Source organism: Aricia agestis, chromosome 6, assembly GCF_905147365.1.
Source record: "Aricia agestis chromosome 6, ilAriAges1.1, whole genome shotgun sequence".
Taxonomy (NCBI): Eukaryota; Metazoa; Arthropoda; class Insecta; order Lepidoptera; family Lycaenidae; genus Aricia; species Aricia agestis.
Genome location: NC_056411.1, coordinates 14845553 through 14861335, shown reverse-complemented (window position 1 = coordinate 14861335; position 15783 = coordinate 14845553). Strand labels below are relative to the sequence as shown.

The following is a 15783-nucleotide window of genomic DNA, read 5'->3' as shown; positions in this document are numbered from 1 at the left end:
AAAACTTACTTCAAGGAAAACCGAACAGGTATTTAAGGCTCTGCCACACCGAACTCGGAGGCCGCGCAACTAAGTTATTTTGTATTTTATTTTGTTACAATAATTAACACCCAAAATGACGTATTCAATTAAAATATTGTTAAACAAAACATAATATTTTACTTTTGGTGATTGAACTAAACTATAAATTCTGTTTTACTAATTACAGTACTTTTATTAAATATCCATAAAATATATTTAAAGGCAGTTATAAGCAGAAATGCAATTTTTGCGGTATTCTACTGATATGTGCAACTCATGTGACGCCTGCATGGCGTGTATGAAACGAGCTTGACGAGTTCTTATGGCGAATTTTTTATCGGTCTAAATTATAACGAGTTCTTCGATCATCGATCTCAATTGATTTTTAGGGCTCCGTACCCAAAGGGTGAAAACGGGACCCTATTACTAAGACTTCGATGTCAGTCCGTCTGTCCGTCCGTCCGTCCGTCTCCAGGCTGTAACTCAAGAACCGCTATAGCTAGACTTCTGAAATTTGGACAGATTGTGTATTTCTGTTGCCGCTATAACAACTAATACTGAAAATAAAATAAAATAAATATTTAAGGGGGGCTCCCATACTAAAACACAAATTTTGGCCCTCTATAACGGTACGGAACCCTTCGTGCGCGAGTCCGACTCGCACTTGGCCGATTTTACTGAACATTCCTAAATCCTATGCTAGTTAAATCGCATTTGCATCAATCTGTATGATACAGCCTTTAATCGCTCTGAACTTTTGACTTGCACGTAACTTGTCATAAAACTAAATGCAATCACTTTGTAATTATGTAACACTGCATACATTGCAAATAAAGTAGGTAGTAAATACAGTCGTAGACCTGATTCGATGTGTCACATAATTGCCGATACATAATATCGAAAAGTGCTAAACGGACTGTCTTTGACCTATATAATATATATCCAGATCACGGGCGTAGCCAGGTTTTAGTATCGGGGGGGAGGTTCAAGAAAATAAAAGGAATAAAAGTACATAAAATAACCCATTATATTCATAAGAAAAATATTAAAGATGTAAAATGTTTTTTTTTTGTGCAATAGCTAGTACCTATATAATAAACTAGCTGTTGCCCGCGACTTCGTCCGCGTGGACTTTATAGTTGTTCCCGTACATCGATTGAGTCGTTTACGCGCAAATCAGAAAAGTATATTGTGTGGGAACTGCACATTTTTCCGGGACAAAAAACATTCCTTGTCCCAGATTCAAATTAGTATCTCCAATCTCCATGCCAAATTTCATCAAAATAGATTAAATAGTTTAGGCGATAATCATAAAAGTTTATTGTGCGGGAATCGTACATTTTCCGGGACAAAATTAGTATTCCTTGTCCTTTTTCGAGACTCAAAGTATCTCCATACCAAATCCATCCATAAGTAATTCCATCAAAATAGATTGAATAGTTTACGCGCAAATCATAAAAGTATATTGTGCAGTAAACAGTAATTTTTCCGGGACAAAATGTATCCTATGTTCTTTTTCGGGACTCAAAGTATCTTTAAACCAAATTTCAGCAAAATGGGTCCAGCCGTTTACGCGTGATGTCGTGACCACGCGAAATATAACGTTCCGCGCAGCTTCGCCCGCGTAAATTAGATGTTTCACAGACAAATTAGTCCACAAAAATAGCCTATGATCCTTCACGTGGTCTACTTCTTACCTGTGCCAAATAACAGAAAAATTGCTCCAATTTGCCCCGTTTTTTTCCACATTTTCCTCTATTTCTTCGCTCCTATTAGTCTTAGCGTGATAAATTATAGCCTATAGCCTGTCTCGATAAATGGGCTATCTAACACTGAAATAATTTTTCAAATCGGACCAGTAGTTCCTGAGATTAGCGCGTTAAAATAAGCCCTTTCAAATAATTTCACAAATTTTTTCCACATTTTCCTCTATTTCTTAGCTTTCATTAGTTTTAGCGTGATAAGATATAACCTATAGCCTTTCTCGATAAATGGGCTATCTAACAGTGAAAGAATTTTTCAAATCGGACCAGTAGTTCCTGAGATTAGCGCGTTCAAATAAGCCCTTTCAAATAATTTCCCCCTGTTTTTTCTACACTTTCCTCTATTTCTTCGCTCCTATTAGTATTAGCGTGATAAAATATAGCCTATAATAGCCTTCCTCGATAAATGGGCTATCTAACACTGAAAGAATTTTTCAAATCGGACCAGTAGTTCCTGAGATTAGCGCGTTCAAACAAACAAACTAACAAACTCTTCCGCTTTATAATATTAGTATAGATGAGATATGCCGCACGCCTGTCCTTATTTTAATTTTATGAATGTTCATAAGTATCTTAACTTTTCGAACTTCTGAACGCACAAAACCCTCCTACGCCCGTGTATCAGATGCATATCCATACTAATATTATAAAGTGAATTAAATTGAAGCAAAAGTGTGTCTGTCTGTTACCTCTTTACGCCCAAACCGCTAAACCGATTTTGGTGAAATTTCGTATGGAGATACTTTGAGTAGCGGGAAAGGACATAGGACTCTTTGTTCCGAAAAAATGTAAGTACGGTTCCCGCGATAAACGAATCTAGTTTTCTATAAATGTATATTAGTTGACAACATGTATGATTCTAAGATATTTAGGTCCTCTCTATGATCAATGCCAGTACATCCTCATTATAGATCATATTATGTTAAATCAATCTAACGAGAAAGATAAAAAAAATCCAGTAGTGCAAGATGATGAATGATGATGATGGTTATATAAACTAAATTGCTTCTTGCCGTCCTTTATAGGCTCATAAATTCAAATTCTGTGAAAATGCTTATTCATAAGAATAATTTTAATAATTTGGCCCGTTGTTTTCCTTGACGCTTACCTAATACCCAAGTAAATTGGTTTCTTTTCGTTTTACTAGCGTAATATTTAGGTGTGAATCCCCGAAATGCTTGTTCGGTATGTTTTTAGGGTTCCGTACCCAAAGGGTAAAAACGGGACCCTATTACTGAGACTTCGATGTCTGTCCGTCTGTCTCCAGGCTGTAACTCAAGAACGGTAATAGCTAGAGTTGAAATTTTCACAGATTATGTATTTCTGATGCCGCTATATAAACAAATACTAAAAACAAAATAAATTAAATATTTAAGGGGGGCTCCCATACAACAAACGTTTTGCTCGGTATCAATGATGACAAGAGGTAGGCACTTAAAATGTACACAAAATACTCAGCTGTATTTATACTTTAATAATTAATAATAAAATTTAAATAAAATAAACAATTAAGGGGGGCTCCCATACAAAGAAACACAATTTCTTACTATTTTTGCTCTATAATGGTACGGAACCCTTCGTGCGCGAGTCCAACTCGCACTTGGCCGATTATATTTTGTTTGTCCAGGGGTTGACGACATGACAGACGGAGAGTAGCCGCTTACTGACGACTAGGGTGTGTCATTTTTTCCAACTTTTGATTTTTTACATGTAATAGTTTTCAAAAGTTGTATTTGTCCGTAAAAATAATAACTGCATTTATTTTTTCTAATTAAGTTTACGTTTTTGGCTCGCTCAAAGACCTTGAAATTTCGAAAAAAAACACAAAATCAGACATTCAAGTAAGATTTTTTTTTTACTATTTGCAATTAGAAAAATAAAAACAACGGACTGTTTTAATATTATTAACAGTGTAAGCAATATCTAAAAAATATTTTAGACGTTATACGACTCTTTATTTATATTTTATACTTACATGCCCGCGCCCTGTTTTTATTTGACCTCATTGTAGGAGTCGCTACAGTTTCCACTAAGCGGTATTTTTCAGTTATCTGAGTGGTTAAATTGTAATTTTCGAGCTAAATAATAAATAGGAATTAGTAATTTGTTTCGTTTCATTTGATAAAACGATTAAAATCACTTCAAAACCTAAGATAGAAACGAGAGGGCGAACTAAATTGCTGAAGAGTTATGAAAAGATATACTGTCGCATACGAGTAGAAGAGCATATAACAATGGTACAAAAACTTGGTTTAATTTATTTGGGGCATGCAACTCATTCATCAGAATCTCCGAAGGCAGTTTTGGAAGCAATTATTTTATATTTGGCGGAAATCGACTAAATTGGATTTGTTCAAGACACTTGAGCGAGCCAAAAATAAAAGAAATATATAACTTTTATAACATATACATAATCATATAAGTCCAAGGCAACTTTTGATTCCTATTACGTAAAGAATTTTAAAGAAAAAAAAATCGCCCATACAACGTGACACACCCTACTGACGACCTATCGTATGTGCAAATGTTCTAACATTTGCATGCTACGTCTTGAAGATTCTAGGAGTCGGCAATGGCCTTTTATAATCATCCTTTAATACTTACTGCCTATATTATTGAAGTCATTTTTAGTTAGTGACAACTGACCTGACACCGTGTCATATTAAATCAAATCAAATCATTTATTTGTAGTATAAGTAGGTGAAAAGGTGTGGGGATGTGTAAAGAAATGGGTCTGATAAAAGACTACCACCATGGGCGTACCCAGGTTCTTGGCCAGGGGGGGGGGGGGGGGGGGGGGGGGGCAAATTACCCAGGTTCTGGGCCTGGGGGAGGCAAATCAGATTTTTCATAAGCTAGGTGTTTATAAAGAATAAAATAATAATAATTTTTAGTTGTAAAAATATTGTATCGCAAACAAATGGCAAAAATTCGTTTTTTGAATTTTTAATTTTTATAGATAAAAGTACTAGAAAATATAGTTAGTAGGGACCTTTGTATTAGCTCCGTGGTAGGGACGTCAACATGATCCAGGGGGAGGCAGCTGCCCCCCCCTCGGTATGCCCATGACTACCGCTACCAGTGCCCTGGGCGAGATTCCTTGCTGCTGTTTTGTCTGCCTTCGGCGCCCCTTTTTCTCCAGCGGGTAGTCACCTAACTTCAGCCCCCCCATGTATGAATTATAATATTATTTTGTATAATTTATACATCTTAGGGTCAATTCAGGCCACAACGTGACGCGTAAATGCAATTCTGAATTTGTATGGATTTGATAGATTTGCAAGACGTCGAGCCTGACCACGCGGGCGTTGCGTCGACGCAGCGCTGCCGTTTGATGCATAGCCAGGCAATCGGGCGCTGCCGCTGCATTATCGCAGCGTTATTACGAAGCAGTCTCTAAACATACCATGCCGAAGATACGCGGCCGAAGTTCGGCAAGATCACGCCTGCAATGTATTTTAAATTACCGATGACACACAATGCCGAAATTACGTCGCGTTATAGCGTACAGCCGAACTTCGGTCGATTGTAAGTTCGGCAGCGATTCGGCGGTAATGTCTTTTTTTCGGCGTCAATTCGGCGGCGTTCAAGCTCGGCTCTTATCGTGTGTCATATCAGCCGAATGCGTCGGAAGTCGGAACGTAATATCGGCTACGGAACTTCGGCCGCGTATCTTCGGCATGGTGTGTATGACACTTAACGTCAACACCCCCTCCCGCTTCGTCTCGGGGTGCTGCTGTCCGTCATAACATGTGTGGGTTGCGCGCTGCTGTCGCGACACAGCGCGCCGTGTGAACACCTTGGTTATTTATATGTAAAACAACGCAACGGCAGCGCTGCGTCGACGCAACGCTGCCGCGACGCGCTGTGTGTACTGGCTCTTACGCAATTGAAACATGGGCGCCGGCAGAAATAATTTCCAAGGGGTGCAGATTTTAGTTTTCTTTCTTTTTTTTCTTTTTACTTTTTACGAACAACAGTGACTGTCAATTTACGTCAACATAAAGCATTTAGTGCCGAAACATTACGAACTATCCTTGTACGGCATGGTAATAGGGTTACAAAATGCTTTTTATTTCAATAATGTCGATCCCGAAATTCCCAAGGAGTGCAAGTGCACCCCCTGGCACCCCCCTGCCGGCGCCCATGAATTGAAATCTGTCAATTCAGTACAAATATAGAAATGCATCTTCGCGTCGCGTTGCGGTCTGAAATTCTGAATTGACCCTTAAAGTAGGTACATAGTTATTCTTATTTATTATAAAAAAAGAATTTAGATATAATTAACAATAGTAGGTACAGAGGAAGTACACAACAATGTTATAATAAATTATCTTTATGTTAAACCAAGGTTTTAATTATGTTTATCATGTTATTACCGTTTTTGTACAACTATGTGTCTTCTGATAAATATCTTGTAACAAAAACGTGTCAAATGCGCATACCACCACGTGCTTTGGAGTTCCGTATAAATTTTATATTTCTTTAATTTGGTGATGGTATTTCTAAAGTTTTGGTAAAAAAAACGTAGGTATAAACAGTAAATGAAGCAGCTGTTATGTAGCGACACTTTAGGTAACTGGCTAGTCACTTCCTATGGAACATGAAATCACAACATAGGTAATCTGATTTTAGTTTTAAATTGCAATAAAATATTTTAGAACTTAAAAGAAATCTCTTATAAAAACATAATAATTTGAAGAAGGATAAAATAAATTAAAACTAGATGGGAGTTCCTAACTTTTGAAGAACCAAATTAAACTTTTAAATTTTAATAATTATGCAAATAATTACGTGAATCTAAGCAAGCGTATTACAAAACATCCATTCAAAATTACTTAATTTATACTAGTTATATTTGCTATGTGCTATAAAGCAGGAGGTAAATTACTTTTGCTAAACTAGAAATTAAAATAATAAAATTCAACCAAATATGTTTAAATAACTTATATAGCACTACTTATTCAAAAATTAAATATGTAAATTATATGTAGCAAGTTTTAAATTCCGAGGCTTTGAATAACCGAAGTTTTTTTGAAAGAATTTATTTCCTACACCAAGAGATAGCTAAATTATTTGGATTGTTTTAAAAGTTTACGAATTTCTGTCTTTCTGTACCGGTGAACGCAGTCAAAAATCCTCCTTTGGTCTTGTAACAGCTGTCGCAGCCAGTACCGGTTTTGGCACTGCCAGCGCCCTGGGCGAGATTTCTTTGGCGCCTAGAGGGCTGGCAAGTGGCAGTGCTAAAAATAGGGGCGCTGATACTCTCTTCCTGATAAATAAATTTCTCTCTTTTTGTTACCCTACTAGTACAAGTAGTTTTAAATAAAGTTTGTAAACAAAAAATAACACAGTCAACAGTAAAAATATATTTATTAGAAAAATATATAATATTACTTTAACATATTTTAATCTCAATAGAGACTATCACTTACTACGATATAACAAAATTTAAAAAAGTAACGTCTAAAAATCTAGTCTAGTCTACAGACCAAGCAAAGTCATTTTGTACTCAAATAATACATTTCCTCCCATTGATTTCATTTTTATTTGAAGACGTGGCTTCTAAATCACTGTTTAGAGTAGGTACGTATATCGCATCATGACGTAGTACGTACGGTGTCCAAAAATTTAAAAAACAAGATTAATAACTGTCTACAGCAAAGCAAAGTGTACAAGAAAGTAAGTCTTAAATTTTCTTAGTCACATTAACTCTACACACAATTTAGTAAACAATTTAACCTTGTCTTAGTCTAGTACTTTGCCAATCATATTACAATAGCAAAACACGATTTTGTAAATCACTCTTATTTTTACACAACATTATAATAAGTATGTCTATAGTCTGTCAAGAAAGTGAAGAAAATAAAAAGTGGCAACATCGTAGTGTCATCCCTTTTTTCTTAGATTGATTTGAAAGGGATGATGCCACTTTTTAATTTCTTCACTTTCTTGACAGGCTATAATTTACACGACTAGGAGTTAGGACACATTTTACGAAACAATATTATAAATTATAATAATATATAACATAGATTTGATTTCAAAAAGTTTAAAGTGCTTGCTTCAAGCAAATAATAGCTAATTTTGTCTGACGTCGAAAATTTGATTTTCTAATAGTAAAACTAATTATTTTACGTGTTTCTATACACTATTGTATATAACTAGATAAAACTTGATATGCATTTATAAATTGTTAATATAAATTAAATAGCGGTGAGTTAAATTTTACGTTGTTATCAATAAAAATTGCAGAGTTTAATCATTAATAATCACAAAATTGAGCTATATAAATTATTGATCTACGATGGCTATTTATTAATATATATCAGGCACAATTAAAATACATCTGTAGAGAATTTGTAACGTGCACTGAACACATATTTTTCAGCTTTATTGATACCCCCTTACTAATTAATAGATCCATATTCCATATTGTCTCTACAGATATAAATGATTAAGAATGTTTTGTAATTTTTTTGTCACGCGAGTTATCTAGCGAACAGACAAGGACAAAACAATATGTTTGCATGTTTATACTGTAGTGTGGATCTTTGCATTAGTAAAGGTGCTATTATCAAATCGCTGAATTCTGTCCATAGCGGTCAGTGACCCCCTGTCAAAAAACTTATTTTTCACATAGCTCCTAGACTAGAAAAGTCAATGACCGCTTAAAATATTTTGACTTTAGTATAAGTTTATTGTTGGCTATACAAGTATACACGATTGGCAACGACACATTATAATATTTTAAAGTACGCCCCACTTGCTCCAGTCTTAATAATTGCTTCTCAAAATATCTATCGTCCGTTAAAATTAAGAACAAAAGAGTTTTCATATTTCATTACGATTACCTTTAATCTTAACCCAGTCTGGTGCAAAAGGGGTGTTATACAAAACTTTTTAGAATTTCAATTTGCTACAAGTATTATAAGCTCCTATACCATGTAAGAAGTAGTACACCTTGCATGAGCGTCTGGATTGCATAGAAGAAATAAATATAAGTAAGCACCTAGATAGGCGTCCACCGAAAACATTGTTATATACCTACTACAGGAACGGTCGTCCAAGTGTCGGTCCTTGATGTCTGAGCTGCATGGTCCTGTCAGTCAACGTGTTTCCCGTCCCTCCACCTCTTCTTGGATCGCTCGAACGCCTCTTTTATACACGACCTGCAATAAATAAATATATAAATATATAAATAAATAGATACTGTACTTGGATATCAGATAATCGCTATTGCGTATTACGTTTCGTAACGAATCGACAGGAAATGCATCGCGCAGGTGGACTAATGACTTCCAGACTTAAGGTTGGCTTCCCTCTGAGTATGGAGTGTAGATGGAGGAGAACTATCTAATATGGGGGATATTTGAAAAAGTGTCCAGCTGTACACAGTAAATAGTAAATAACAGTTGAAAAATCCTCCAGGAGTGGCGCTAGCTGCAGCAAAGGGTATGGAATGAATGTAGCCGTTGGTGACAAAATATAAATTGAAGTTAGCCGAATAGCCGAGTCACAGAATTACTGGGTTAACACTAATATATTTTGAAAAATATAACCTAAAATAGCTGAAATAAAAGCTGCTAAATGATTTAAAATTTACCGTTGCTACTGTAGCGCCACCCTGATTTAACGCATTTCAGCGGACACTTTTTACATAGGTACAGAGATAGTTCTCCTCCATCTACACTCCATACCTCTGAGTCTGACGTACATTTGACGAGTTACCGAATCGTTATTCGTTACGTAAATACGTACCTATATCATACTCAATTTTGTATGAAACAGCAAATTTTTGTACTAAAAGTTTTAACACTGCCTTAAAAAAAAACCCCGAATTACGAATATTATCAAACGCCAATTGTCCTACACGTCTTCAAAAGTAGAACAATTTAGGTGGAGTCAGCTCGTCGTAGTTTTCGTATTCCCGTTTTTCGACGACGAAGAAGGTAGAGTCTCTTCGACATACCCCATCTATACACTACCTGAAGAGCGACTGGTGCAGGATGTAGGCGGAGACGTGTCCGGCGTCGACGTAGCGTACCTCCGCGCCCGGCCAGATCTCCTCCAGCGTGCCCGCTGACCGCGTCCTCGACATGCCCCATCTATACACTACCTGAAGAGCGACTGGTGCAGGATGTAGGCGGAGACGTGTCCGGCGTCGACGTAGCGTACCTCCGCGCCCGGCCAGATCTCCTCCAGCGTGCCCGCTGACCGCGTCCTCGACATGCCCCATCTATACACTACCTGAAGAGCGACTGGTGCAGGATGTAGGCGGAGACGTGTCCGGCGTCGACGTAGCGTACCTCCGCGCCCGGCCAGAACTCCTCCAGCGTGCCCGCTGACCGCGTCCTCGACACGCCACATCTATACACTACCTGAAGAGCGACTGGTGCAGGATGTAGGCGGAGACGTGTCCGGCGTCGACGTAGCGTACCTCCGCGCCCGGCCAGATCTCCTCCAGCGTGCCCGCTGACCGCGTCCTCGACATGCCCCATCTATACACTACCTGAAGAGCGACTGGTGCAGGATGTAGGCGGAGACGTGTCCGGCGTCGACGTAGCGTACCTCCGCGCCCGGCCAGATCTCCTCCAGCGTGCCCGCTGACCGCGTCCTCGACACGCCCCATCTATACACTACCTGAAGAGCGACTGGTGCAGGATGTAGGCGGAGACGTGTCCGGCGTCGACGTAGCGTACCTCCGCGCCCGGCCAGATCTCCTCCAGCGTGCCCGCTGACCGCGTCCTCGACATGCCCCATCTATACACTACCTGAAGAGCGACTGGTGCAGGATGTAGGCGGAGACGTGTCCGGCGTCGACGTAGCGTACCTCCGCGCCCGGCCAGATCTCCTCCAGCGTGCCCGCTGACCGCGTCCTCGACACGCCCCATCTATACACTACCTGAAGAGCGACTGGTGCAGGATGTAGGCGGAGACGTGTCCGGCGTCGACGTAGCGTACCTCCGCGCCCGGCCAGATCTCCTCCAGCGTGCCCGCTGACCGCGTCCTCGACATGCCCCATCTATACACTACCTGAAGAGCGACTGGTGCAGGATGTAGGCGGAGACGTGTCCGGCGTCGACGTAGCGTACCTCCGCGCCCGGCCAGATCTCCTCCAGCGTGCCCGCTGACCGCGTCCTCGACACGCCCCATCTATACACTACCTGAAGAGCGACTGGTGCAGGATGTAGGCGGAGACGTGTCCGGCGTCGACGTAGCGTACCTCCGCGCCCGGCCAGATCTCCTCCAGTGTGCCCACATCGTCGCGTGGCACGTACGCGTCGTGTTTTGCGCATACAGCTGCAAGAGGTAAGTAAATTTTTCTATAAAGGGCAGGGGTATGAAGGTTGGGAAATTAATGTGTGTCCTTAGTTCCTTACAAAAGGTAATAAAGGTCATGAATTCATTAATAATATCATCTATACCTAGTCACAATAGACATAACTACCAGTAGTTCGACTGCAAAGAACCGGACAGGTTTCAATATCTGTCAAATTCGTCGGGTTTCACTAGGATTATGAATGGAATGTGCCTCGCGCTGGCTGATATAATTTATTTTTAAATATTTAAAATAAAGATTTCAAAATTAGATTCTGACAAATTTAATCGCATGTGCCAAAACACAAACAACAATACGACCAAAGAGGAACACGTCCATCGAATATGTCATATTTTTAAATTAGTAGGTAACAAGTTAACAACCCTAGCAGAGTAGACAGAATTATAGAGTATGCCGACTTAGAACTGAGGTTGAAATTTTTAAATTTGACGTATTATGACGAAAATCGTCGCTAGGGTTGTTAACTTGTTACCTACGAATTTAAAACTAAGACATATTCGCTGGACGTGTTCCTCTTTGGTCGTATTGTTGTTTGTGTTTTGGCACATGCGATTAAAATTGTCAGAATCCAATTTTGAAATCTTGATTTTAAATATTTAAAAATAAATTATATCAGCCAGTGCGAGGCACATTCCGTTCATAATCCTAGTGAAACCCGACGAATTTGACAGATATTGAAACCTGTCCGTCTCTTTGCAGTCGAACTACTGGTAGTTATGTCTATTGTGACCCTAGCGACAATTTTCGTCATAATACGTCAAATTTAAAAATTTCAACCTCAGTTCTAACACAATAGACATAACTACCAGTAGTTCGACTGCAAAGAAACGGACAGGTTTCAATATCTGTCAAATTCGTCGGGTTTCACTAGGATTATGAACGGAATGTGCCTCGCGCTGGCTGATATAATTTATTTTTAAATATTTAAAATAAAAATTTCGAAATTGGATTCTGACAATTTTAATCGCATGTGCCAAAACACAAACAACAATACGACCAAAGAGGAACACGTCCAGCGAATATGTCATAGTCTTAAATTCGTAGGTAAGTTAACAACCCTAGCGACGATTTTCGTCATAATACGTCAAATTTAAAAATTTCAACATCAGTTCTAAGACGGCATACTCTATCATTCTGTCTACTCTGACCTAGTTCTATACTCCATTCAGCATTTTATGTCCATAATAGTAGCCATAATATTAATAAATGTCAAGTAATCAATCTTTCAGTCTATTATTCATCCTTCTAATCATTATGAAATTTCATACTTCATCTTTATCATGATTTACAGGAAATTTAGTCCCGGGAAAGGTAGTATGGTATTTATCTAGGAAGAATATACAGTTTCCGAGTAACAAAGTTGCGGGTAACACCGAGTAGATCATAATAGTTAGATGAATTTTAAAGAAGGTCTAAACTACAGATAAACATACCAATAATAAGCGACGTATCAAATGGCACTGAAAAATTGCTGAGATGCGTACACTCATCCATGATACCCCGCATAAACTGCAAGGCCTCTCTGTCCCTCCAATTAATTTTGCTTATGTCAATTTTTTTCTCATGTGTTTTCAGGAATGGCAAACTGACTAAAAAGTCTGTGGCTAGATCCGATACATTCCATGGTTTCTTCTCTATTTTCGTGTCGACATTTTTAGATAACATGAGTTCGTTGGCACGTGTCGTTTGCGTGGTTTCTATAATTTTGTCAGTGGTATGCAGTTTTTCATGTACTGTTGCTGTTCCCTTGTTTTCAAGCGACTTCTTGGTTTCCACTGAAAAATGATTGACTTCTTTCTTTTGGACTGTAATAAAAAAAAACATTATTAGAACTCGACTACTACTCCTACTAAACTCAACATTTTATCTATTCACCTTTACATTTTAATAAAACTCTTTCTCTAATATGTTCCTTATTTAAATTATTTAAAATCTCAATATCTTGCGGCTCAAGCTCAAAATTTCTATTTGATAATAGCTTATCATAAAGCTGCTTAGAGATTTTATTTTCATTCAATAGATTGGTTAGTTCCACTTTCAAATCATCATTCGCCTCAGGAGGTATTTTAGTTTTTAAAATAATATTTCTATTCAAATCTATTATATTATCAGTTTCCTTGGCAGTCGCTGGTTTAGTCTCTACATTTTCTACATGAGTTTCCGGTTTTATATTATTTTCTGGTTCACTGTTTATATTTTCCTTTTGTATGTTCCTCGAATATGATTGTACAAATTTCTTTCCCGCCAAGAAGGCTTCATCTATAACTGTTACCATTTTAGAAAGTTTTTCTCTGTACACGCCATCAGATAGGTACTGGTCCTCCAGAAGATCCCAGTTTATTGAATGTGACATAACTCCCTGCAAAATTAAAGTATTGGTGTCAAATACTATTTGTAGAGTCTCTGCTCTATTACTCCGAATAATGAGCATGTCCCTTTAATTTTTGTAAAGAAATCTTAAGGAATTTGTATGCAGTCTATATCTGGCAATCAAAATAAGCTCTCTTCAAGAAGATATTTTGTTACCTGCAAAAATACCGCAGATGCAGTAGACCAAGAAAGGCAAGGAACCAGTACTAGAGGCTTTGGCCAATTCGTAGCTGCCAGTGATGCCATCTACAAAATATTATTTGTTAATATTCACTCCATTTCAGATGAATGTCAAGTTAGCATTATTCAAGCTACGTACATGGCCACCCATAGATAAACCGGTAACACCAAGAGGTCCCAGACCGTTTTGTTCGCACCAGTGAAATAGCACCAAAGATTCCAGAATAAGGCATCCACCCATCACAAATATGTCAGATACATTGTGTAAGGAGGACCGCCTACAGTAAAAAAAAAAACTGGTTAGAAGTGCACCATGCACTTTTTAATTATACAGGGTAAATATTTATTCCGTAACAAAACTCGGCAGATTGGATACCCCCTGAACCTTTTTAACCCTGCAGTGTTACAGGATCAATGTTCACCATATTATATATTTCAAATTAGTAATTTAAAACATTGAATCTTTTTAAGAGTAAGTACTACGAATAATAAAAACTATTTATTATTCATAGAGTAAGTATGACAAAAATTAACTCTAAATTCATTGGAATAAATTTATACATACACTTGATCAACCGGTTTCCTTAGACCATAGAAAGGGTTTTCTAATATTATTCCACCAATACCAGCTTCTTTTAGCAAAGGTTTCACCATGAGATTTCTTCTTCTCCAAAAGAACTGAAAATAAAAAAGGAATTTCTTATACCGTATAATGGAATTTATTAGCATAATATTATATATAATAAACAATCATAGTAAAGATTCCTTTAAAGGAAAGTTCTAGTTTTTTCTTACATGATCTCCAGTGCCAGCTAAGTGTAAACACACGGGCTTGTAATTTGGATCCTGCCATTTTTCTGGCAATAAGATCTGGAAATGAGCCTTCTGTGCAATTTCAGGTACGATCCCCGGCAGATACCGTTCCAGTGGAGTTATGAAGAAGCCCTCAAGAAGTCTACAATCTGCCAACTTTTGTTCCTTTAGTACAGAAGAAAAAAAAATTAGTAATTGAAGTACAAGTTGTAAGTACCATGATTTCTAAACATAATAATTACAACATGGCCTGGCAAAAAATTCTATTTTCTATAGGGTCTTTTTGCTCTAATTTTGGGCAAGTGTGATTCATATGAGTACCAAAGTAAAATTACATAAAGCAAGTTGCATCTTTACCCACAACATAATGGCACATATTTCTTCTGAAAGACTGATCTGTTATAAGTATTACAACATACTTTCAATGCATGAGTAAACAACTATACATACCTTTGTCAATGCAATAACCATTTATCAACAATAACAAGCATAAACAGATGAAGATAAAGATAAGTGATTATAGTTTTGGCACCCATTCAACTGCCTACCACTAAACATGATGTATGAGTAAAATTATAATTTCTTAATTCTTACCTTCGTTATAGTAACAGGGTAATCTTTCTCTACAAGTTTAAAACATTCATCACGATTCGAAACTACTTTCCTGAACTCGAATAACCTAAAATGTTGTCAATATTTTTACTATTACGCAAAGAGTAAAACATTCTACAGTAAAGTATATACGCAACAAAGCTGAAATTATAAATATTAGGAATGTTGACAAGTAGATTCTATATACCTTCGTAAATTTTCTGGTTTTCCCCAACCCTTTGTAAAAAATTTGGTTATAAGAAAACTTCGGTAAACTGCATCCAACTTACTCGCTGACATTTTGATCTTAGCGTAAAAAGTCAAAAGTTTATGGAAATTGATTTCTAACAACTGAAAAAAACATGAGTATTTTAACTGTTAGTATCTCGCATTTTCGTAAAATTTCTATAATTTTCTATTGGAGAAATGAGAATTACAAAACGCTGTTATGACATATTATGACTTTTGACATTTGACAGCAATCAGCTGATATCGTTTTTTTTAAATATAGCAGTGTCATGTGTGGCTAAGACAATAGTTCAATGGCAATCCTTTTGCCAGTGTCAAGTTTCAACTTTCATGGCAAAAAATATTATTATGCGCCCTGTAACCTATTCGATTGATAATATTAGGTACCACTGCTGCTTTACCAAAGAAAACTATACCTAATAAATACTTGATGTTTCCCGAGATTCGACTGCA

The 15783-nt window shown here is 37.5% G+C and overlaps 1 protein-coding gene across 5 annotated transcripts; it reads right to left on the bottom strand.

Moving 5' to 3' along the window:
* Window positions 1-8460: 8460 nt before the first annotated feature.
* LOC121728314 (protein ABHD18) lies at window positions 8461-15533 on the bottom strand. Of its 5 annotated transcripts, XR_006035777.1 has the most exons (11): window positions 15290-15533; window positions 15085-15169; window positions 14473-14655; window positions 14243-14355; window positions 13817-13955; window positions 13654-13743; window positions 13003-13486; window positions 12561-12932; window positions 11011-11087; window positions 10166-10879; window positions 8924-8956 (listed from the first exon to the last, which is right to left on the bottom strand). XR_006035777.1 is itself a non-coding variant. In XM_042116465.1 (10 exons), exons 1-10 carry the CDS (start codon window positions 15379-15381, stop codon window positions 8890-8892), a joined length of 1761 nt encoding a protein of 586 aa, XP_041972399.1. In that variant the 5' UTR covers window positions 15382-15533; the 3' UTR covers window positions 8461-8889. The 5 variants fall into 5 exon arrangements, 4 of the variants coding, with proteins under 4 accessions (XP_041972399.1, XP_041972400.1, XP_041972401.1 ...); XM_042116465.1 differs by lacking the exon at window positions 10166-10879 and having other exon boundaries at window positions 8461-8956; window positions 10952-11087; XM_042116466.1 differs by lacking the exon at window positions 10166-10879 and having other exon boundaries at window positions 8461-8956; window positions 10952-11087; window positions 13009-13486.
* Between the last annotated feature and the right edge of the window lie 250 nt (window positions 15534-15783).

What these genes read in the sequence shown, in the direction of transcription:
- LOC121728314 (XM_042116465.1), bottom strand. Translation starts at nt 15,381, where the DNA reads ATGTCAGCGAGTAAGTTGGATGCAGTTTACCGAAGTTTTCTTATAACC. An exon ending in AAACCAGAAAATTTACGAAG is followed by an intron (nt 15,170 to 15,289) that starts GTATATAGAATC and finishes ACAACATTTTAG; the next exon opens with GTTATTCGAGTTCAGGAAAG. An exon ending in AGTTTTATTAAAATGTAAAG is followed by an intron (nt 12,933 to 13,002) that starts GTGAATAGATAA and finishes TTTTTATTACAG; the next exon opens with TCCAAAAGAAAGAAGTCAAT.